At 36.0% G+C, this 25554-nt stretch overlaps 1 protein-coding gene across 1 annotated transcript in view; it reads left to right on the top strand.

The window, feature by feature from the left end:
• SYT1 (synaptotagmin 1) overlaps nt 1-25554 on the top strand; it is a 317356-nt gene that overhangs the window by 217560 nt on the left and 74242 nt on the right. The window contains exons 4-7 of the mRNA XM_081958585.1: nt 6809-6993; nt 16319-16441; nt 18260-18427; nt 20638-20805. Of these exons, the coding sequence (XP_081814711.1) occupies nt 6809-6993; nt 16319-16441; nt 18260-18427; nt 20638-20805 (644 nt within the window). The remainder of the gene's footprint in view (nt 1-6808; nt 6994-16318; nt 16442-18259; nt 18428-20637; nt 20806-25554) is intronic.

The following is a 25554-nucleotide window of genomic DNA, read 5'->3' as shown; positions in this document are numbered from 1 at the left end:
CTATATGAGGTAATTATATAAGAGTTTATGAGTAATTGCTTTTGTTGCAGAAACCCGGGCTATCACTAACATAGAGGCAGCTATGTTCTTGCTTATTCCCTAATAAAAACTTTGTTAGAGGTAATCAACAATTATTTGAACCTGTAACATCAGCAGGATTGTACAATTAATTGTATCTCTTCAGAAACCAGTAAAAAATGTAGACTAAGCAATACGAAACTTTTAAGAATAAAAAGGAGAACATAATTTTCAAGATAGAGTAAAAAGACAGGAAAATAATATTCAATAAGCATTATTGAACATCATTAGCAATGATAGACTCAGAAAACTAATATCCATCCAGAAATTCATATTTTCTTTCTCATCACCTTTAAACCCTGTGGCACAGGGGCAGATTATCTGTAGGGCATCTTTCCCTAAAGACATCTATCTGTCCTACCAGGTAAGATAAGATGGGCGTGCTTCTAGTCCCTTCCCCAAATTTTGCCATGTAATGGGAGCTAGGAATCCTATCTTTTCTGGGGACAGTGCCTGTCCTTTGGAGCACTCTGCCCCCAAAGATTACAAGCCCTCGGCCTTCCTAGCTTTCCATAAAGCGTTGAAGACCTGGCTTTCCCATCAAGTGCTGGTATAAGAGGAGATGATTTTTGTCATTTTTAATGTGTTTAGTTTTATAGTTTTAATATGGCTTTTATGCTGTTTTAATTTTTGATTGGAAGTTGCCCAGAGTTGATTATAAGATGAGCAGCTACATAAATGTTTTAAATAAATAAATAATTCAGAGCAGTTTCCATGCTACTTTAAACTTGAAGATAGTTTTTTCCCCTTCCTCTTAAGGAAACAATATCAAGATTCTCCTGAAATATCTTTAAATTTTAACAAGAAGCTACCCCCCTGTTGAGTTTAAAATAGAAGATTAGTCTGTTTTAATCAGCAAGTAAAATTTATCTGTATTCCATGGGTTTTTTCTCCAAGAGATCCAGGTGTTTCATATACAGTAGCATACTGATCTACAGTATATGGCTATGCATATTTTCTCGCATCTTGTTATCAGCAAACATATTTTCTATATACTGTATCTTACTTAGTATGATCTAAACATTAATTCGTGTATTTCTAAAAATCGCACTCAATTCAAGATTTATTAATAAACTTTTTGTAATATATCCAGAAGCTGAAATTCAGAGAAGAGAGCAGGGTTTCTAAAAGAGATGGGGATGCAGAATTCACAAGTTAAATGGACAAGTTAATTCAAAAGTTAAAAGCAACCAAGTTAGCCAAAGATATTTTGTTGCCTTGGAACAGCAAATGGTACCTCACTGTCAGCCACTCAAATTGAGGTTACTCAGTATTAGCACTCATTCAGAAACATAAAGAATAGAAAGGAATGGACTTCGTTAGCACAACATTTATTTATTTATCAAATTTATACATCTCCAGAGTCTAAGTGACTCTGGCAGTTTACAAATAAAAACCGCAAAATCTATACAAAAATAGACGAAGTTAAAAACAAAGATAAAAAGATAAAATGAGTGCCTTTAAGCCACCACCACCCACCCCCAGATTTACATTAAGATGCTAGTTGAAGAGCCAGGTCTTAACGCTTCTCTAAAAAGTAGAAGAGTGAAGCCAATCTTGCCTCAGGGGCCAAGATGTTCTATAGGCAGGGGGTTTGCAGGGGTTCAGAAGAACCTCTAGCTAAGATTCTGTGCAGTTTGGAGAACCCCCAAATCCCACTCCTGGCTGGCCCCACCCACTCTGCGCCTCTCAGGAGTCCCCATGTGTTCCTTTTTGGATGCAGGTAAGTACAGGGGGGGTGCGGGCTCGGAGAGGGCAAATAACAGGCTTACCGGAAGTTCAGGAAGGCTGGAAATGGGCCTGTTTTCTAACTCCAGAGGGCCTCTGGAGCACGGGAAGGCCATTTTCACCCTCCTGGAGGGTTGAGAAAAACCTCCAGAGCCCAGGGAGCGCAAAAATCCCTCCCCCAGGATACCAACTAGGCCATGCCCAATGCTACTTTAAAAGGACCCACTTCATCAAGGATAAGTTAATCGTTGCTTGGACCCACCCATGTGTCATCTCCCAGGTGGCCTTGACCAGCCAGGAGGCACATGCATTTAGTTCATAGGTGGATGCACTCACAGTCCCAAGGATCCTATTATTTTTCATTGTCTTATTATAGTGCACTTCTAAATCAAACAGGAAAAAAACAGTCTTCTTGTTTAGCTCTGGAGATGATCTAAGTTTGCAGTTGATTAGTTTTCATTAATGAGATTAAATGATGCTTTTTGTCTCCAGAAGCTAATGCAAACAAAATCCATTTATCACCATGGCAGTAGTTCCTGCAACAAAGTTAATGACCACTACTGTTCTACTATCAAGCCAGTCAGAAGTTATGCTTTTTGTGCAGAAAAGCCAAATCCTGCAATCAATCATTGTCGACATAATAATACTGTTAAATACTCTGGAATGGAAACTAAAGCAACCTGGCCATTATCTTTAAATGCATCTCGGAAATGGTTTTCTTTGTGTTTATAGAACAACCCTTTAATGGTTAGTCTAGGAAGGTGGCATTCTTTGCAGCTGAAAACACTTGTCAAGGAAGAAGTTCCTGCTTAAGTGCTTTGTGTGTGTATGGAGCAGAGATAGATGGACAGATAGATTAGATAGCAAGAGATATATAATTTATTTCCCAAAAGTGTAATGGGACTTATTTCTTATATCAGTTTTTTGTGCCAAGTGACTCATCTAATAGAATGTCTTCCTTGCTTCTCTTTTCAATTCAGAGACATACTTAAATCTTCAGTGACAACTCACTCTGTGCCAAAAAGCTTTCAAAAGCACTCAATATTAGCAAGGTGTTTGGGAAGTAGCATTGTTCAGCACCAGAAATCGGAGTCTTTTGTCATTCTCCCACTTTGCCAATCTGGTGACTTTCATTCTTTGTAGTGACCTTGTTTGCAGCATGAGCAAAAAATCCTGCTGCTTTTTTCTTCTTGTTGTTGTCGTTGCTGCTGTTGTTATAGTGACATGTCTCACAAATTCTAATTCGAATAATCTCATGATGTCAAATTGAGTCTGTATAGTTCACATATGATTAAAGACTTCCCCTTGTTTAATGAGTTTGATCATATGTTTTGAGAGTTCTAAATATTTTTTACATGTTGATCTGACCCCCCCAAAAATCTGGTTTGTTTCTGTATGTTCTAGAACTAGATGTTCTCTTCCAAACCAAAAAAAATGTAGCTTTTTAAAAGTGTGCATTTAATTGTGATAATATAATGAAAAAATATCATAATGGCAATATTTATTTTAGTCCAATTAAGGCAGATATAATTCCCCTTTGGCTTTTAAAAACGAAGTTAGCAGTTGTTCTGGTTTAAAGCTCTGTGTTGAAGTTTTGTTGCTTTAAGCTTGAAGTAATTTATCTACTGAAATCTATAAACAGATTAATTTCAAATATATTGCTGTGCAATACAGAATAAATAATATAGGTAATAGTAGCTGTATGTAGCCAACCCACCCAATTGTCAGCTGTTGTATCATTAGTTTTAAAAATCTGTCATAGCATTAACCTCGTTTCCTTTCTTTTTCTTTTAGACATTGTAGGAAGACAGTCATAATAGTTTATAACAGTAAAAAATCAGAAGTCTGGCAGCATTTTTTTCTAACTAACAAGTTGTATTGAAAGGCATAAACCTTTGTGAGCTGCAAATAAAATATTTTTTAATAAATATGTTGGTCAGAAAAGGTGCTTCTAGACTCTGGTTTTTCCCTAATTGTGTTTCTCTTTTTCTGTGAGATGTCCTATTAGAATTGCTTATGCAGATTTTAAAGAAAAGGAAGACTATTTCAGAATCACAAATAATCAATATGGACATGTAGATTCCATTAACTTTCTTTAATGGTGCAATTAATGATTTCTTAAGAAGCATAATAAAAGAATTTATCTTTACAATCTAACACTAGAGACAGTAGCTACCAGTGTCTCGTATCATGTCTTCTGCTAAAACCTTTGCACATTTAGCAGCTCTGCCCATTTATTATTTCAATTTCAGTTCTATTCACTTGGTTGGAACAGAAAATTGTTCACCTGATTGAAAAAGTTCATAGTCAAAAATAAGAAGGTCACCCAAATGCACTACAGATTTTTTCAGAGCTTCAGACTGAATGCACTAAGATTTTTTTTATTTTTTTAAAACAAGTTTTATTGGTTTTTACAAATTTTTTCAGGGAAAAGGGGTTAAAAAGGGTATAAAAAAATTTAAGATTTTTTTTCAAATGTCTTGTAAATTGAGATGTCAAAATGGTGTGCATATCCACAATACTGAAATAACTCTTGAGTTTATGTTTTAACAAATAGTGTCTTGAAAGAAGAGTATTGATTCATCTGATCATTTTAAATATTGGCATATATTATGAATGGACCCTCCCCATGTCTTTTCCTTAGACAGCAGCTTTCTTGAACGGATCCTGATGCACAAAAAAACATTTTAAATTATTCATTCAGCCATGGATAATATAAACCGAAATCCCTCCGAAAATCCAACTCCCAAAGAATAATCACAACCAATGCACAATTATAGGAGCTAACAAAAAGAAGTAATCCATAGGTCTCATAATTGGGCAGGTCACAATGTACATGCCAGAAATTAATAAGTACCTATAAATGTCTGTACTGGCAATTCCTTTTATTAAACTTTCAACAAAGAAATATTGACTATTGATATTTACTATGTTGCCCAGTTAATTTGAACTGCACTTATTCTGTACATTCTTCTTTTATAATGCTTGGGTACCGTCTCTCAAGTGCCATTCACTTTTGCAAGTAATTGTAGAGATTTCTCTGTAAGTTGTTTGGAAGAATATTTTCTGCGTCAGACAGATTGTATACTTTTCTGGGAGCAAGCATATATGCTTGCTTTAAAATCTTTTTAGAAGATTTTTGCACATTTCAGAAAAATGTGACAGCAATATAGGAGAGCTGTATAGAATTACACCATCCAAGTAACACGATTTATTTCACTGCATGACCTGTGTTGACATAAAACTCTGATTCCATTTAAGTAAAGCTTTCCTTCATAGTCACTATGAACCAGTGGTGGGTTTCAAACATTTTTAGAACCTCTTCTGTAGGTATGGCCTGCTTTGTGGAAGTGGCTTGCTGGCCATGTGACCGGGTGGGAGTGGCTTGCTGGCCATGTGACTGGGTGGGAGTGGCTTGCTGACCATGTGACCAGGTGGGAGTGGCTTGCCCGCCATGTGACTGGGGGGCTTGGCCAACTTGTAAAATGTGGTGAAACTCAATTAACAACGATCTTGCTTAGCAACCAAAATGTTGGCTCAGAAACTCTGGCATTTGAAGCACGCAAGTCTTAAAGCTGTCAAGTTACAAGACCCTTGCATCCCTAACCCTTTAGGGAAAAAACCCCAGGGGTATTCAAACTTGACAGCTTTAAGACTTGTGGACTTCAACTCCCAGAATTCCTCCTCTCGCTCTTCATCTTGATGATGTGCGGACGGACGGGGGGAGGGAGCTGGAAACGGTTCTAAACGACACTGTAGATTTGTGTAACCTCTTCTATAGAAGAAGTTAGAACTGGCAGGAACCCATCCCTGCTATGAACCTTGCTTTATATGATAGAAATGCTGCCTACACATCATTCTGATTTTACAGGGGTTTTTAATAGACTGTTTCTCTTTTATACACACACACACGCACACACCAGTTTCACACATACTTGTTTCATTTGTATAATGTCTGTAATTTATGAGCATTCATTCATAATATAAATTTATTTCTACTGGATAGTCATTGACCTTCACTTAATATCACCGTGACCTGCATCTGAGTCATTGTCAAGAAAAAGCAACAGCAATTGAATAAATGCTGCTTATATGTGACTGTTCAGATCACTTAAAACTTGTTTTCTTATGATCTGGATAACCAGCTCCTGCTGACTTGAAGGTTGCTTTATTTTCCAGGCTACAATGCAAGGTGGGTTATGAGGGTAGTTTTATGTTAAACTCATGCTTCCCTCAGCAGAAGAAAAATTGGAAGGTCATAAGACTCAAACTATTTTTTCTGAAGAATTGCAATTGCCTATGCACTGTGATTTCCTGTTGGTTTCAATGGATAATTCAGATTTATTAGTATACCATTTTTTCTTAATCTAGTGAGACTATAAAACCCAATGATAGGTCAATATTATTATTGTGATTCATTGCACATTCAGCCAGATGTTTAAAGTAGATGTGGCATTTTTATCCATTTTGTCTTTCCTATGGACCTGGGACACACAAATCATATTGTTTGATGGTGTTAAAGATATTGCCGCAGGATATAACCTGTTTCAAGCAAAGCTGCCTTTTGCAATTATTATTAGGATTGGTTGCTCAGAGTTAGACTGGATTTGACATTTTTATCCACCTGTTCAGTCAATCCCAAGGACCTAGGATAGGCAGATGTTGATATTTGATGGTGTTAGAGGTATCATTGCAAGATGTAATCTTTTCTGCTTATTGCAATTGACTGATGGTGAATTTATCATTCACTTGGTGCTCCAGTTGTTTTGGGATTGTATCCAAGGCATTTATTACTATTGGTATTACTTCTGTTTTCTTTTACCACAGTCATTCTGTTTCTATTTGCAGGTCTTTGTATCTTGTTGTCTTCTATTACCATTAGACATACTGTAAATGATTGCTAGCTATACTGTGCTAACTTTACTAAAAATACATACCTTTTGTCTTTGCCTTCTTGATTAACAATCTGTTACTCTATCTTGTGTGTATTTTCTCTTCACAGTGCCACCTTGGGCCTTAATAGCCATAGCCATAGTTGCCATCCTATTAGTCCTTACCTGCTGTTTCTGTCTGTGTAAGAAATGCTTGTTCAAAAAGAAAAACAAGAAGAAGGGCAAGGAGAAGGGAGGGAAGAATGCAATTAACATGAAAGATGTAAAAGATTTAGGCAAGAATTTGAAAGATCAGGTAAAGTATATACCATGTTCTTAAATTTATACTGTATTTGAATATTTAAATGCACAGACTGAGATAATGATATTATGTACTATATTGAAAATTGACAAGTTACAATTGTTATAATGGAAATTTCTTTAATTTCTGTCACACTGTTTTCTTGATCAGCACCCTTAATTTGAGTTTGGGCTGCTATAAATGCAGGTCCTGGGTGTTTTCGAACTTGTAGCTCAGGTTCAGAACATCTGAACTTTATTAGGTGTACTAGGTTTACAACACATAATAGGTGTTGATATTTCTAAGAAGGAGTTCTACAGCATAGTAACCAAGATGGCTGAGTTATCTGTCATCTCACAAAACCAAATTGAGCTTCCCCCTCAAGGTAATGTTTTCTTTATTCATTTGGTTTAAAATTTTGCAATCATCAAATTTGATAAGATTTTGGTAATCTTAGGTGACAAAACACCAGATGAGAACACCAAAATCAGGAATAAGAGTTTGTGATTACTACTTAAAATTTCTTGACAGTTGAGGTAGTTTAAGAATATCTACCCATCATATTGTGTCTGAAAAGATTGCCAACCAATGGACAACCAAGAAAATTATTATTTTATTGATTGATTATCTGCTATTAAGGCAGTGTTGTTGATTCTTAGCAAACCCATAGTAAAATTTTGTTCATGATATGTCCCTAACCTGGTCCTTCAAGTCTTCCAGAAGTACACCCTTTGCCACTGTACTTCAGTCCATTCACCTTGCTGGGGGTCTTCCTCTTCTTTTCTTTCCTTCCACCTGTCCCAACATAGAACCTTCTCCAGAGAGCCAGCTTTTTACATAATGTATCTAAAGCATGATCATTTGAGCCTGGTCATTTGTGCTTTGAGTTAAAACTCTATGTTGATTTATTCTTTTATATGCATATTTAATTAGAAATAACCACTAAGTTATCTAGTGCACAAATAAAGGATATTCTGTTATTCCTTCTATAACATGCGCCCCTTCCTGGATCGGGATGCTCTATGCACAGTCACTCATGCCCTCGTCCTTTCTCGCCTGGACTACTGCAATGCTCTCTACATGGGGCTGCCCTTGAAGAGCACCTGGAGGCTTCAGCTGGTCCAGAATGCGGCCGCGCGGGTTGTCATGGGGGTACCTAGGTGCTCCCATGTTACACCCCTTTTAGGCAGCCTGCACTGGTTGCCGGTTGTTTTCCGGGTGCGATTCAAGGTATTAATTATGACCTTTAAAGCACTCCATGGCTTAGGCCCAGGGTACCTGCGAGACCACCTACTGCCACCAGTAGCCTCCCACCCTCCAGTACAATCCCACAGAGTTGGCCTCCTCAGGGTGCCGTCGGCCCGACAGTGTCGGCTGGTGACCCCCAGGGGGAGAGCCCTCTCTGTGGGAGCGCCTTCCCTCTGGAATGAGCTGCCCCCGGAGCTTCGCATAATCCCTGACCTCCGGTCCTTCCTACACGCCCTAAAAAGTTGGCTTTTCCAGCAAGCCGGCCTCGCCTGTTAATTTTTAACTTATTTTAAATGTATTGTCTTTTAAATTCGGTTTGGGTTTTTTTTGGATATGGATTTAATTTTTTTTTTAACTTTTGGGATGTATGTTTTTTAACGTTGTACGCTGCCCTGAGTCCTTTTGGAGAAGGGCGGCATATAAATCCAAATAAACAAACAAACAAACATATTATTCTGGATCCTTAAGCCTACTTGTAATAAGGTATAGCCCAGGTTATTGGGACTGACATTTCTTTATCCCAAATTAACCTCAGCCCATCTTATTAACATCAAAACATAAGGTTTTTTGATCAAATAGTTTGATTTTTTTCCACTTCTTTTTAAAGCAATGATTGCCAAATACTAGAATATAAATGATAAAAGTTACTTCTCTTATTTCAAATTTTCATTATTTGATGAAAGAGGAAGAGAATGAAGAATAGCTTTTCATTGATACCATTATCTGTAATCAATTTATATCACTGCTATATGAATAAAGAATAGCCCTTAGATTATGTATATTGCTAGTTACTGGTAAATTCTTTTGGAGGTGCTACGAAAATGCCCTTTAACAACAGCACCCTTCCTTCCAGTGAAATGTGAATGTTGGTGTCATGGAAATGCAACTTTTGATTTGTCAAGCAAGCGTGTGCAGAAAATAAAAATGCTCTATAAATTCAATAAAACCAATATTCTAAAGGAGTTATTGCAATAGAAGAACAAAAGAATAGCACCTAAAGAAAAGTAAACTAGCCCACATGAATAATTCAGAATTAAAATTTCTTTGATAGTTTTGGTATATTCTTGTATTAAGCACTTGTTATAAATGTTACAAATATAGGTGATATATTTGTCATATTATTTATATACTAATAACATATTGGTAGAAACATGAAAAGGTTAGAACTTTTCAGAATTACTTAGCTCTATGATTAAACAAATATGAGCCCACCAACCTGGATAAATGTAAGGAAAAATTCTTTTGGTATTTTAGGATTAGCAAAAATCATTGTTGCTTGATACAAAGCAATAAATATTGTTCAGTCACCTTGATCATCAAGTAAGTTATTCCAACAGTTAATGTGGAAATTCACTTAAGGATCTGTCCCTGGCTGTAGCAATTAAACAATAATAAATAAAAATAATTATATGTGATTTAAGAAAACACATGCACACACGCGCACACACACACACACACACACACACACACACATCACTTTCCTGTCTTATTCTACTTAATGGTAGAATTGGTTTCACTTTTCCAGTAGATCTTCCTACTTTCTGCTCACTCTTGCCCTGGACAAAACTGAGCTAAGGCATGAAGGTGTAATTTTGCAAAAGGCCTCTCCCTTTGTCCCTGAGATTTTAAAATGTTAGCTGTTCCTCAACTGTACATATATTTGACTAATTAAGTCAAATATATATTTAAATTATACTGATAGAAATCCTTCTATTGCTTTAGAACTGACATTATAATCATTTATGTTCCAAGAGAACAGAATATGTATAACTTAGGGTTGAACGGTAGAATCCTTGGTGCTACTGAAGATCTGACCTAGTCAGGTAATGAAATGTATGCAAACAAAATGCCAAGCCCCAAGAGCACATTTTCATTGTATACAACAGTTGTATTGGATTTTACACAATGCATAAGTAACTAATAGAATAAATACAAAATTATTTCATCATTGTTCATCTCTTATCTCTCCCTTTTATTATGAAGTGGAAGACATAGTCCAACACTATGATTCAATAATTCAGTTGCATTATAGCACTGGATCATCCTTTTCCTTGAGATGTCCTCAAGAGATAGACAGACAGACAGACACTGAGAGGGGTGGACAGACAGAATGACAGACAAATAAATAGATGAATATGTATATTTTATGTATTGTTTATGTAAATAAATTTACAATTATCTTTATGTGAATTTCCTATTAGCTTGGAGAAGGGAGTTACATGCTTAAAACAACCAATCCTCCTGAAAGGTACACTAATCAGTTGCACTATACAGGTTTTCATTTCAACAGAGAATTCTATAATCACTAGGCTTATCACTGAGAACCTTAAATTTTAAGAACAACTTTAACTAATGAGTTACAGTTCAGAACTGATTTAGCAGATACCCATTCTGGTCATAGCAAAGATTTGTTTCTAATATACATCTCATTGTGAGTCATTCTTTAATTGCTGATTGGTTATGATAATCGTAATCAATATTTCATTAGAGATCTGAAACTGCTCTTTTAGGGATCTATAGAAAAGAAACACTGTATATTGGTAATGATTCTAATGATGATAACCATCTATGATTTTTTAATAGGACAAACTGAATGTATTTTGTTGCTATATTTTTGTGCACTTTGTTGTGTGTTTTTAATAAAGCGTTTTTCTATGATACAGTATATTATTAAATATGTTCCATTGTACGTGTTGAGATCTGGATAAATGACCAAAAAGTTATTTGGTGATTCTGGTCAATCTACAATTAAAAAGAAAGAAACAATATGCATAGTAAAAATCATATCTGACCAGAAGACTAATTCACTACCGGGGGGGGGGGGGAGTATAACAATGTATAGTAGCTTGTTTCATGGGCATCAGCTATAAATATTTTCCTTTGGTGTTTGTGGCTAATTCCATTTTACTAAGTAAATTTCAGAGTAGCCCTTTTCCTTATCGGTCATCTTGTGTGAAGAGCATACAATTTTAAGTCTATTTTTTCTAGAAGGCTGGTTTGGGATGGCTGTTTTGAGAATACAGGGGAGAAAAAATTTTCTAATCTTTTACACCATAAATGCTGTCATTATTCAAAAGAACTTTTTTTCATGTTCATGTGAATAGACTCCATGTAAATACAGTATTTAGAACACATGAATATAATTTAAAACCAATGGTATAGGGATCAGATTTACCTTAAATGTGCTTATTCAGAAATAAGGCCAAACCATTGTCACACAATTACCAAGAATATGAAGTTGCCTTGAGTAAGCTATTTTGAAGGATATTTTACCTTGTCCTTACAACTATTAAATGTTTTAAATGCATGCCCCTATTTGAATCTCACTACCCTACCCTAATCAAGTTTATTTGTATGTTCATTCTACTGTTTTCAGTAAGTTTTATTTCCAGGGTACATCATATTTATTTTATGTGTATAATATTCATCCTTATGCATCTAGGGAAATCTATTCATAGGAAAATATTTCTTTAAAAGAAAGGTCAAAGATTATAAGTCTTAAGTATGTTAAACGATTCAGTAGAAAGAATATATGCAAAAGGTCATTTCTCCATGGTTTTACTAATATTTTTGTGTGGATGTTTTAATTTTTATTTCTTCCTTCTATGTCCTCCTTATCTATGTTGTGTCTCATGACTGTTCTGGATTGTCACTTGCGGTAGGTTTATTTTGCTCTTTGGACACATGTGAAGTAAATCTCTAATGTACTTAATGCCCCAATAGCTGTGGCTCCTCAGCCTGAGATTTATGCAAAGCTTTTATACACATCAAGAGGCTGAACCAAATTGATTTATTTATATTACAGGATTTAATACTCATTTCCTTTATTCTCTGTAACATATGCTAAGATGAAGAGTGTTAGACATTTCAGATTTTGATGTGCACTGATTTTGATTCTTCTTTTTGGTTACATGTCAAAGTACTAGAATGGCTGTATAATTTTCTGATGATATTTTTTTTCTTGTTTGAAAGAGGAGGGAAATTTGCATTAGTTCAACCTTTGTGAAAAGAGGTAACCTAATCATATAACTGATAAACTGAAAAAATATTAGGAATTTAGCAGCATGTCTCAAAAATAATTGCATCATTAGTCTCTAACTTTTATTATGTCACAATTTGTTAGCAGAGAGGAGAGCACTTTAAATTATATCAGGCTGTTTTTTTTTCCACTAGTTAAAATTTATGGCACATATATCTTATGTTCAAATTGAGCTATTGGGATTCAAATATAATTTCTAGTAATAGAAAGTGTAAAAACCTAACATTGCAGAAGATCAAGATCAAGATTATTTATTTTAAAAGGGAGGGGGAAAGAAACATGTATGGGATTAGAGAAAATGAATAATCTAATTTAATTTACCATTATATTTTCTATCAGTCAAGTGCCTCTTATTCAATTCCCAATGGAGTATGAAAAAAAATACAAATTTCTCCAAAGTAGTACATTCCTCTAGAGAGCATAGGAATGGCTTCAAATGAAAGTGAAAAGATCTGTAACAAAGAACAGACTAGCATGCCTTAGGACATTCCAAGACACTAACTTGAGGATTCACACAACAAAGATAGAGAGGGAAGCCTATTCTGACTTCTGTAACAGATTCTGTAACTGTAGCTGTTATACTAAAATAGTTAACCTATCTGTTATTGGTTTCTACATCTGATCTAGCATACAGGGCTGAAAGGAATAGCTACAGCAGAACAGAAAATGTTGGAACGTAGTCTTTAAGCAAGCTCCCAAAGAAAATGTCTGACTGAATCAATTTGTATTTATGATCAACAATATTACTCCCATCTTTATTTCTTTATTAAATTTCTTTGTAGCCACTCTCACTAATCCAACAACTCTGGGTATAGTATAGTATTGTATAGTTTACAATATAGTAAACAAAAATTCTTTAAAAAATCAAAAGTAGAATAAAAATATTAAAGTTAAGAACCAAGATGATGGGTAGTTTAGGGGTGAGAATCTTTTCTGTCCTTTCAGCCATTCCCAATGTAGTGTAGGAAGTTAAAACCCACCCGTCTCCTAGAAAAATGAAATATCCTGAGAAATATTGAAAAAGGCAGAATATTATATTTCCCTGGATAAGAAATGGAGAAGCACCTGAGGGTAGAACAAGAAGCAATGGGTGGAAACTAATCAAGGAGAGAAGCAACTTAGAACTGAGGAGAAATTTCCTGACAGTGAGAACAATTAATCAGTGGAACAGCTTGCCTCCAGAAGTTGTGAATGCCCCAACACTGGAAGTCTTTAAGAAGATGTTGGATAGCTATTTGTCTGAAACGGTATAGGGTTTCCTGCCTAGGCAGGGGGTTGGACTAGAAGACCTCCAAGGTCCCTTCCAACTCTACTATTGTATTGTATTGTATTGTATTGTTTTAGGCAGGAAACAGACTGACTCTTAATAGTCCCCACATTTTCAATGGTCCATTAAAATGTCTGAGCTGGTCTATTCTACATAACAAAGATCTCCCCTTCAGCTTCAGGGTGATGGGATTAAGGCATGATAGTACTAGCCCTTTACCCATCCCACCACAGGGCACCTGGGAAGAAGCAAGGCAACCAAACATGGACTCAAAAGTCACAACCTACAAAGTTAGTTAAGACACACACCCCCATAGGAATCCGACAACCAATCAGAATACGTTTCATACACAGAAACAGGAAACAGAGAGGTGGGGCCAACAGAGGATATAAAAAACCCAGGAACTCTCAGGAAGCCCCCTTTTCTCTCCTTTCTTCTTCACCCAACATCTGGAAGCATGTTTCTGTTCAGGAACTCAAGCCATGTGATCCTGTCCACCAGTGGTGGGTTCCGGATCCTGTTGCAACCGATACGGTTGCAATGGGGCCCGGCGTCCTCCACAGGAACGCATGCGTCTTACCGTCCAGCGACTCCTCCGTGAGCCTCCGCAATGCTCCAGCTCTCGGCGGAGCTTTGCGAAGGCGCTGTATGCGCTGTGCACGTGCACGGAAGCACCAAAGACTTTGAAGACAGGTAAGGAGCACGAGTGGGCAGGTGAGCCCTCTGGAGCACCGTACCGGAACAGTACCCAGTACTCCGGGCAGGCTCTGATACGCCTGCAACCCACCACTGCTGTCCACCATTAAACCATCTTTCCAAGCAGCTTCCATGTTTCCAGTGTCTTTTTCCCCACTTGGAACTGAACCCAGAAGGACATTTCTTCCAACAGTAGCAGGCCCCTATTGGGGATCCTGGTCAAACAGCAGAAACAAGTTTTAGGTTCTTCCTGAAGGCCAGGAGCGAATCTCACTTCTAATGGGAGAATATTCCAGAAGGCAGAGGCCACAGCAGAAAAGGCTCCACTGGATCCCCTGGTCAAAATTTATAGGGCAATAGGATCCAAACTAGGATCCAAATTTATAGGGCAATAGGATCCTGTCAGTGGTAGTGACTGTGCACTAGGTCTCATGATTCAGACTACTACTGATGATGTTACCTAGTTTGGGTAATGAAACATCTGCAAGAAAACAAGCAAGCTCAGAGGGCACCAAGAACCCTTCATATCAACCCTGAGCTACTAATATTCTCCTTTATTGGGATTGTTTTTGGTTTCCTCTGAGTTGCACATTTTTAAAATCCTTTTTTATCTTGTTTTCTTAGTACATTTTATTAAATGATATAGTAATATGTGATCTGTGGCTTTATTCTACTATCTTTGAATCCCAAATGAGGTTGAATCAGATTTATTTTATAGAAATTAGTTAATTCTATTCCATTAGCCCAAATAGCCATCAGTGCCAGTTGGCATACATATAAAGAAAAAACAGTAGAGACTAAAATAGAAAGGAAAATTGCCAGAATGAGAACGAGAGTTTTCTCCTCATACATCACAATTTATTTTCATACTGTAAAAGAAGCAATTGATGTAATATTTTTGTACATTTAATCATACAGTTTCTGTCACCCAAAATAAAACTTTTAAGCCTATTTTGTTTTAAGAAATACATGATGAAACAAATTTAAGTTTCGTGCTAACTAAAATTGGCAATCCTAAAATGTCATTGTTAATCACTGGACCTTGTTGTTTTAAATAAAAAATAATACAGTACAATCTCATGATGTTAATTCAAAAATCTAATCAGATTCAATGTAGCTGATACATATCAGATTGTAACTTTAACTGAAGTAAATCCTTGAACATATTTATTGAGAAACCACACCTGTTGATTGAAATGTTAAACATAGATATTTGGAAGTAAGTCTCAAAAGTTGGCATACAAAATATTGTCTATCCATTTTTAACTCTAAATTATAATCTGATGGAAATTTGTTTCAAATATACTGCTTCAGTCAATACTTTTAACTTTTTCTTTCTTTTTTTATAAAGTCTGTGTTGGAAATTACTCTCAGTGCCTTCTTAAAATTAATGATTTTTTATTTCAGATAAATTTGCAAGTGTTTAAAAATGAGATATCTTTAAATCACGTTGGTTCAGCCTATCTTTAAATTAATATCCAATGAAAAGAAAAAGAGAATGAAAGGAGTCCTGATTTTTTTGTGACCATACGCTCTTAGTGGTACCTTTGCTTCTACATTCAGCCTAAATGAAAACAAAAACTTTGAAGCTGTTTGACATTTCACTTTTTGAAGAAATTATATGCATTAAAATAGCAGTAATTCTGCAGAAGCACTTAGCTTTAATGTAGGATAATTCACAGCATGTACAATTGGTTTAACTTGGAGAACTTTGCAACCTTACTTATTTAATAGCATGCTTATTCACAACTGTCTTTGGACAAGCAGTTTGATTCAATTTGACTTTTAAAAATTAAGTATCAAGTTGACATTCTCTTTATGTTTCAGGCATTGAAATAATTGTTGCTTGCAATATCCCCAAGAGAGACCTTTTCCTTCTTTCATAGCTATTTTGCTGCTTGCTGCTGATAATTCTTTTGTATATTTGGATCAATCTAAATATATGTAGACAACATAATGCCATCATGCTTGCTTTTTTTTTTTGCTTCACAAGCAAAAGTGCTTGATTTTTTTTAATGAGATTATTTTAGAGCTTTGCGTATAAATCAGTCATTTTTATTGGCACTTTTATTGCTCTTAATTGTTTACAGGCCCTTAAGGATGATGATGCTGAAACTGGATTGACTGATGGAGAAGACAAAGAAGAAGCCAAAGAAGAGGAGAAATTAGGGAAAATTCAATATTCCTTGGATTATGACTTTCAGAACAATCAGGTTTGAAACAAATGTGATCTGAGAATTTTATGAATTAAAATCCAGTATTGATAATCTGCAGAAATGTGCTGTGCTGAGGTCTCCTAGAGCAGTGATGGCGAACCTTTTTTGGCTGGCGTGCCACAAGTGGGGGGAGCGCAGGGAGGTCAAGTGCGGGCGTGCCGCACCCATAATGCAACGTGCGGCCCCCCCAGTGCGCATGCGCGGACAACGCACGACCCCCCCCATTTTTACATGGTTTTTTTGCCCTCCCCAGGCTTCAGGGGCTTTATAGGAGCCTGGGGAGGGTGAAAAGAGCCTCCCCCGACCCCCCGGAGGCCCTCCAGAGGCTTCAGGGACTGTCTGGAGGCTTCCCTGAAGCCTTCGGAGCGCTTAAAACCACCCTCCGAGCAAACTGGAAGTGACTTCCGGGTTGCTTGGAGGGTCGTTTTAAGCGCTCCGAAGGCATCAGGGAAGCCTCGGACGGTCCCTGAAGCCTTCGGAATGCTTAAAACGACCCTCCGAGCAACCCGGAAGTCACTTCCGGTTTGCTCGGAGGGTGGTTTTAAGCGTTCCGAAGGCTTCAGGGACGGTCCCTGAAGCTTCCGGGGGGGAGGCTCTTTTCGCCCTCCCCAGGCTCCTATAAAGCCTCTGGAGCCTGGGGAAGGCGAAAAATAGCTTTTAAAAAGGTGAACTCAGCTGGCCAGCGCGCGCATGCGCGCTGGCCAGCTGACAGGGCAGCGTCTCGCGTGCTCTGATAAATGGCTCCGCGTGCCACTTGTGGCACGCGTGCCATAGTTTCGCCATCACGGTCCTAGAGCATAAATGCTAATCTCCATTTGTCCCTTACTTGGAGAGGTTCTACAGAACCATCTATTCACTGGTTCCTTGGTTTTTGTGGTAGTTATTGACTTTACTTCTTCAATTTGTCCTATCCTTCTTGGAAGTCAAATTTCTTTAAATAATACTTATTTGGATTATCATTGGTTATATTGTACAAACCTGCCTTCTATTGAGGATTTGTATACTGCACAAATCAAAAAGAGGGCTGTGAAAATATCTACAGACCCCTCACATCCTGGACATAAATTGTTGCAATTTCTACCCTCAAAATGATGCTCTGCATACCAGAACAACTAGACACTAGGACAGTTATTTCCAAAATGCCATCACTTTGCTTAACAACTAATTCCCACAACACTATCAAAAAGTTTACTAAGTCTGTATTGCTATTATTCTTCTCTTCCTTATTAGTTTCTATTTCTTCCAACTTATTACTATAACCATGTTGCTTGTATCTTTCAATTTTTATTGTTTTTATTTGTTTCCTAATACGATTTGATAGCTTATTAGTAACCTTGACTATCATTAAATGTTGTATCTTTTTTTTCTTGATGAATATATTTTATTTTCCTTATATACACTGAGAGCATATACACTGAGAGCATATATACCAAAGACAAATTCCTTGTGTGTCCAATCACACTTGGCCAATAAAAATAAAGAATTCTATATCCTAAGATCTACCAAATGAACAGTATGATGATTTTTAGATTAAAATATAAGTTACTAATTATATGGGGGGGGGGGAGAGAGAGCTCAAGATGGATTCTTTAAGGCATAGGTTAGTTCAGTTTTTGCTATTTAAAGCAAAGCATTTAATAGGCCTTACTATTCTCATATATTCCTCACATATTCCTGACTCAAAGAGAATCAGAGAATGAAAAGATTAGTATGTATGTGTTAATGCACCGACATGTCAGGAATAAGTTCTCCTTAAATGTCTGATTAAAATTTTGCTGAACTAATTCTTTCCCTCTGTCTCATTTCCTTTTCCAGCTTCTGGTAGGGATAATTCAAGCTGCTGAGCTGCCTGCTTTAGATATGGGTGGTACATCTGATCCATATGTGAAGGTTTTCCTGCTTCCTGATAAAAAAAAGAAATATGAGACAAAAGTTCACAGGAAAACCCTTAACCCTGTCTTCAATGAACAATTTACATTCAAGGTATTATAATGTCCTTACTTTTTCATGACTTGTGTTTACTAAAGTTTAACCCTAAACCTCACCAAGGAGTTGCTTATAGCCTAATTAATTGTTACTGTTAACATAATGAACTTTTACTTAAAGTAATACCTATTTCAGAAGTTGACTTCTTGTAAAAATATACTTAAAGACAAGTAGAATATTCTAGCTGCTTTCTATCTTTCCTTAATATTGTCTTAAATCTGATTGATTTTATATAAAAAAAAACAATATACTATGATGCTGTCATACTGACTGCTTTGATGTTATGAAAGCTGCTCTGCCTTGGCAGATGGGTTATAAATTTGCCTAGAAAGGAACTTAATAAATACAGCAAAACAAAGAATTGTTCAATAATTCCTTTTCTACCAGACCTGTTGAAGGGAATGGAGTATTATTCCCTCTTAAAGAAAATAGCACCTGATTAATTTTATTATACACATGTATTTATATTAGTATTATGTTACATTGTTCCATGTACTGTGTGGCAGTTAATTGAGGGTTATTAACACCATGTGAAATAATGATTTCCTTAAGCCTCCTAGCCTTTTCAAGATGGAAATGAGATTCAAACTGGAATCCATAGCTGCTAGAAACTTAGTGATATTCACAAAAGATAATGAGAAGCCTTAAACTTGATATTTTCGCTGAAGGTTTAGAGACAGATCCATTATAGGCCAGGAAATCTTTCAGCACAGTCACATAATCTGGTTTTTATGCATTGTTACAAAGCATAACAATGAAATCTTTATACACTTATCCAGAAATAAGCACCATTTTTAAAACATACAGAATATAATATTTAAAAAAAGAAAATCAGGATTACTTTTCATCTCTTTCATTGGGTAAGGATCTATATTTTCATTGATCCTAAGATAATTTTAGAAGTTTTACCAGCGGTGAAATCACCTTACCTTCGCTACTGGTTCACAAATGTGAGCGCACATGCCACCTCCGTGCATGCGCAGGACTTTCCACGCATCGCAGAGCATAAAAAATGGAACTTAATGACAGCCGGGCAGGTGAACGGAGCCGCCCGCCACCACCGCTACTGGTTCGCCCAAACCAGATAGAACTGGCTGAATTGCCCCTCTGGTTTTACTATATGAAGTATATGTTAAAAATGTTTTGCTGGGATGCTTCAAAAGCTGACAAAAGTAACAGCTCTTGTATCTAAGCTAACGATTAAACTAAGATTAAATAAATAAAAACATCCAGTCACTGCCTCTACAAATACCAAAGTTCTAGTATCCTTCAATAATATCAGCAAACATGTACATTAATGTTCAGATGTTATTTCCTGTTTATCTTGAATGGAAGTTTTTCCTGTTTCTTTTTAGATCTGAGGGTTTTTTCATCCATTATAAGTGTTGACCTTTACAAGAAGGGAACCCAATAAAAGCTAAATATTTGTGAAGAACATAGGCTAAAAGCTTCATTTATTTGGTTTTAAGTGTACAATTAAAGGAAATGTTCATGTTTGGAAATAAATAAAATCATTAAAAGTAGCCATGATTTGACTACAGATCCAAACAGGTTTTGCCCTACAACCCTACAAGAGCTACATCAAGTGCATATCTTCTTCTTAATGTAAAGTAACTAATAACAACCCTTCTACTCTATTCTATAGAAGAGAACAGCTGGAAAATAATCCAAAATATGGCCTCCTGTTCCAAAATATACAGTAACATATCATGGTAGATGGCAAGCCTCATCATTAGCAAGATGAAATTCCAAAGAGAAAAAAAAATAAAATTCTTTTTTTAAAAACCTCTATCAAGTTTTTAATTATTCTGTGCCAGGCAGGGAAAAAACAGATCTATTCTTTTTTATCACCCTATAACTTTTGGGAAGAGAGAACTGACAGCATGATTTATTGAAGGGAACTTCCTACAGTATTGAAAGCTTATGTGTCTGGGGCAGATAATTTGCCTTTAGCTTCATGATGGAGAGTAACTACTAGAACTCCAGGCAAAACTTCCTGATTGATGAATGAGCTACCACATTGTTCTATGGATTGCTGTATTGTGGCCATTAAAAATGTCATCAAAGGCGTCTGCAAGAAAATGTGCTTTTTCTCTCCTTTCTGTTAAACGGGGATGGCAGATAATAAAGGAAAGGTTTTGAATTGCAATCAAGGCATATTTACTTTTAAAGGCCTTATAAGTGGCTACTTTTTTTTTCTGATTTAGGTGCCGTATTCTGAACTGGGAGGAAAAACTTTAGTGATGGCAGTATATGATTTTGATCGCTTTTCTAAGCATGATATTATTGGAGAATATAAAGTTGCCATGAACACTGTAGATTTTGGTCATGTAACTGAAGAATGGCGAGATTTGCAGAGTGCTGAAAAAGAAGAGGTAAGAGAACTATATCCTTTGTTAGAATTCATTCAGTTTTATGCTCAGCTTCTGTGTTTCAATCATTAATCTTGGGATAGTCTTTTCAAATGAAGAAAATCCGTAGCACAAAACGAACTAAATAAATACTTGATTGCACATATTAGAAGGGCAAGAAGAATAAAAATGAATAGCTAAGGCACGTAAAAGACAAAATGACATTTGCAGTCCTTTAGCTGCAATATTCTGATCTTAAGCATCATGGCTATAAAGAAGAACAATACTTATATATCAAATGAACAGGGGATGTATACAGAATATGCGTGCATTCAGGGTAGCAACTCCTGAGATGAGAAGTCCTACAAGTAATCTGCTCCCTTGCCAGGGAATTGCTTTGCATTGAGACTTTTATTATTCCAATATTGGGCATCTCTTTTTAAAAGTATCTTGGGACTCAGGCTGGAAATGCTGATTTCTTGGGACCCTAGAAAGTTTTTACTTACTGATGCAAGATAGTTCATATAGAAGTTACATGTAGCTAAGGTAGTATAATATAGATAATTTCTTAGGGTCACCTGAGTTTAGATGAAAATCTATATATGTGAAATCTGATTTATTTATTTATTTATTTATCGACCAAATGCTGTTTCAAATGAAATCAATATGACAGGTTCTGTTACATCAAGAAGTGTTGCATCACTTTTTGCCTTTGTTTCCTCATCTTCAAATCGAACTTTGGGAACCTTATAGATAAGATAAAGAGTAAAGTTAACCAAAAATATTTTTATTATTGTTATTTGATTTAGTTTCAAATAGATAGCAAGCTGGAAAGTGTTTCTCGGGGCTTAAGTCTTGCCTATCTTTTTATAAGATATGTACCAGTTTTCTGTCTTCTTGTTTTAATCAGAAATCATTTTCAGAAACCAATAGAGCTTTGAATATACTAAGGAAAATGGCCCAAAACAGCTCTACTATCTTGATTATATACTACTAGCACTTTTTCCTTGAGACTCAATTTCCATGTTTATTTATGGCACGTTGTGGTGGTATAGATGAATCTTTTCGGGCTAAACTATAGAAGAAATATGGGCTGAAAAAAAGCCTACCTTATGGAAACTAATGCAGTAAATAGACTAATGTTCTTTCTGAGACTGTAGGCTTAACAGTAGCATAGATCAATGACAATATTTATTGGGAATGATGGCAGTTGAATTCAGTCCCATGTGAATAATACATAATAGTTAAGATGATGTTTGAAAGACTGATGTTTAGAAAGTCATTGGAAAAGGATTCTAAACAATTTTTGAAAGAAACTTTTTAATATATACTTAAAATAACAGGAAGAATAAATAAGCATTATGTTCACTGCTTAATGAGTATGGCAAAAGACCTCCCCACTCCAAAAAAGAGACAGAACAATTCAATTTTGGTTAGTCTTCTCCAAAAGTGGCTACATATTGCCCTGAAGAATTATAAAAAGCACAACTGCAACTGCAGCTTGATTGAAATATATGTATACGTTCTTATATAGATATTTAGGACTAGATGAAATAATATCCTAGAATACTGAAGGAAAAAATGTTTACTCAAGGTTGATTTATCATGTGCTTATATACATAATTGTTAATATAGATTTCAATTGTACTAGATAAAAATAAAATTCATTAGATATTTATGCAATGTCTCCATTTGTAGGGAGATTTTTCTCATGCTTGTACTTTTCATGAACCCCTTCAAAAGGTACAGTTTGTGTTTGTCTAAATACACTGAAGATACTCCATAATCTCTCTAAGCAATTCATTCTACTGCCAAACTTTTCATATTGTTAGGGGTGAGGAGCTTTTCCCAATACAGCCAGAATATACCTTCTTGTAAAGTCATTCTTCAGTGGCCTGCAGTTTGGAGATATAGATCTTGATCTACATGACAACTCTTCAGATACTAGAAGATATATGGGTGATATTTTGTATCACCCATATATCTTCTGTCTTCAAATAAGTTAAACATATCCTATTCCTTCCATCTTCCTGATAGAACTTAGTTTCTAATCAATTCATCTTGATTTTTGTCTTTGAACTTGATGGCATACTTATAAAATATTCTGCCCAAAACTGGATGCAGGACATTAAACAATATTATTAAATTGAACATTTGAAAAAAGCATCCTAATAATATTTGGCTGGGTAGCCAGTTTTTCAGAAAATTGAGGGGATTCCCTTTATTATATGTAGTCAAGCTGTACAGTAATCTACCTAATAATTTTATTTGGATCCCTGTAGTGAGTATGAAGTTAAAATTCAATGGCCTGCACAGTGCTTCCAATTTTAGGCTGCAATAATGGCCACTGGATTAGGAAAGGCCATCTTTGGTTGTCTATATTTGATATGAACCACAGGTATTCTGTTGTAAGTATTCTGTATGAAATGGCTTTATGGTGATAAATAGCAAGATTGGCCTGTTATATTGAGACAATCAAATGTCATGAGCTACCCAAACAAAACAGCAAAAATCCATGCAAAGTTGGCTGAGGCCAGATGTGCTTCACTGGGTATGTGTTTGGCTTGTTAGTGCTCAACAGCATGGTACCACAACCTGGCCCACTAATTATTGTAAAAGCATAATTAAAATCAACTTAAAACCCTAAGCTACTGGATTCGATCCAAATTATACAACAAATGTAATTATGTTCCATTACTGAAAAGACATTTTATAACAGACTTCATTTCCTTTCTTTTTTTAATTACTGAATGTAATGTTTGTCATTAAAAAAAACCAAATATACAGTCTGCTCACACTAATACACATTTTTATGGAGAATTTTTTTTTCTTTTTTCATTTTATATCTCTATATTATTAAAACCTAAACTGTCATGACTTAATTGAGCAAAATGGTGCATCATAGGGCCACAATTTTTGAACCAGGTTTCTTCAAATGGACTAACTTACAGAATGTGTTTAAAATCCAGGATCCATCATTCCCAAAGGTGTGAAATTTGAGGAAGTTGTGGCTGCTTTAATGTACCATATTGGCTGCTGGTGAACTGCAGGGCTGCTGCAATGCTCACATGTTCTTCATTTCCAAAATTCTATGACAATTTCCAAGACAGTCTTTCAATTCCTTGTTCCCTGCCCCATGCAACAACAGCAGGTAATTACCTGCTTGCTAGGAAAGGAAGGGAAGGAAAGAAAGGAAAGGAAAGGAAAGAAAGATTTCCAGTGCTCCCTGCCAGTTTTTCACAGGAAATTCAATGGGGAAGCCAGCAGGAAGTCAGAAGTCACTCCTGCTCCCAATGCTTTTTGCCTGCCCTTGGACATTCTGTTTCTCTGTTTAAATATCTTTGAAGTGAATGGCAATTGGTTACTTTGGAACTGAGGCTAAAATTTTAAATCTCCTCGTGGTCCACAGTTTTTTTGTCTTCCCTTCCCTCAGCAAAGTGGCAGGCAGTTCCTCGAGTTAGCCAATCTGTGATCATTCTGTTTAGATAAGGAAATATGTCTGAAAGGATTACCCAATAGTTACAGGTTGTCTAGTTTTCGCATTTGTGACCTTAAGGGAAAAAGCTTTTGCAAGCCTTCTAATGACAGTTTGGCCATTCATTTAATCACCTCTAATTACTTGATTTCCCCCCCCTTTTTTGTTTTTGTTTCTCTCTCTCTTTGCTGATTCAGTTGCTCTACATAATAACACTTTTAATGAGCAATGCACTAGCCTACAGAACAAAAAGATTTGACATTCTGTTGACCTCTTCATTGATAATTCGCCCAATTTTCGGGCCGCTTCCTAAAAGGGTCAGCAGTAAAATCAAAGGATGGGTTTTTAATGTGATATGATGGGAGCCTGTCCTCTGTGTTAAATGACCCAAGAAAATTTATAAAACAAATTTGTGGCATTTCCCATGCTCCTATATATGCACAAAACATTCGTGATGATGTTTTAAAGATAAGAAGGAAATGTATGTATTTATTAACTTCCATGAGTTTTAAGAAACTGCCATACTCTGCAGAAGACCAGGTTACCGAGCAGATAAATTCTATCTGAGCAACAAATAATGAATTCATTTTATTTTATTTCATTTAGCCTCCTTAATATCATAAGATTTCTATTTACTACATTCTACTTCTTCAAATTACTGTTGATTAATAGACTGCAATATAAACAATAGCAGGCAATGTTGTCACTTCCAAATATTGTTCCAATTTGTGGCCATTAGCTTGGCTGGAGCTGACAGGGAGGTAAAATCTCTATGAATCCCTTGGTACAAAGCTAAATATATTAATGACAGATTATGTTAAATAGGTTTTTTTAGAAAGCAGTTAAAGAAAACAGTATACAATGTAATGTCTATAGAGATTCTCAGTCATCCAAGAATCTTCTTCAGTTCAGTTCAAAGTCCAGTTGCCTTTTGAAAACGCATCTTTGGGATATGCAATATAATATCTAATCTTGGTGCTGGTTAGGAACAAGAGAGCATATTCAAATCCACCTTCACTCATGGAAACCTCTAGTAGAATGTTGAGCCAGTATTATCTCTCAGCTTATTGAATAGTTGTTGAAATGAAATTGTATGTTACAAATAACAATTTGAGCTCTTGAAGCAAAGGAGTTTACAAATCTAATGTCTTGTTGTTTAATTTATTTAACCTGCAATACTGTACAGCATAAAGCTCATTGATTTGCTAAGTAATCTTCAATTTTAGTAAAGCATCAAACAATAGTAACATTTTGCTGCTGAAGCATATTAGATATAAAAATTGGACTTCACCATTTTG

The sequence above is a fragment of the Natrix helvetica genome (genome assembly GCF_964273705.1).
Source record: "Natrix helvetica genome assembly, chromosome: 6".
In the NCBI taxonomy this organism is placed as follows: Eukaryota; Metazoa; Chordata; class Lepidosauria; order Squamata; family Natricidae; genus Natrix; species Natrix helvetica.
This window is presented reverse-complemented; position numbering and strand designations above follow the sequence as displayed.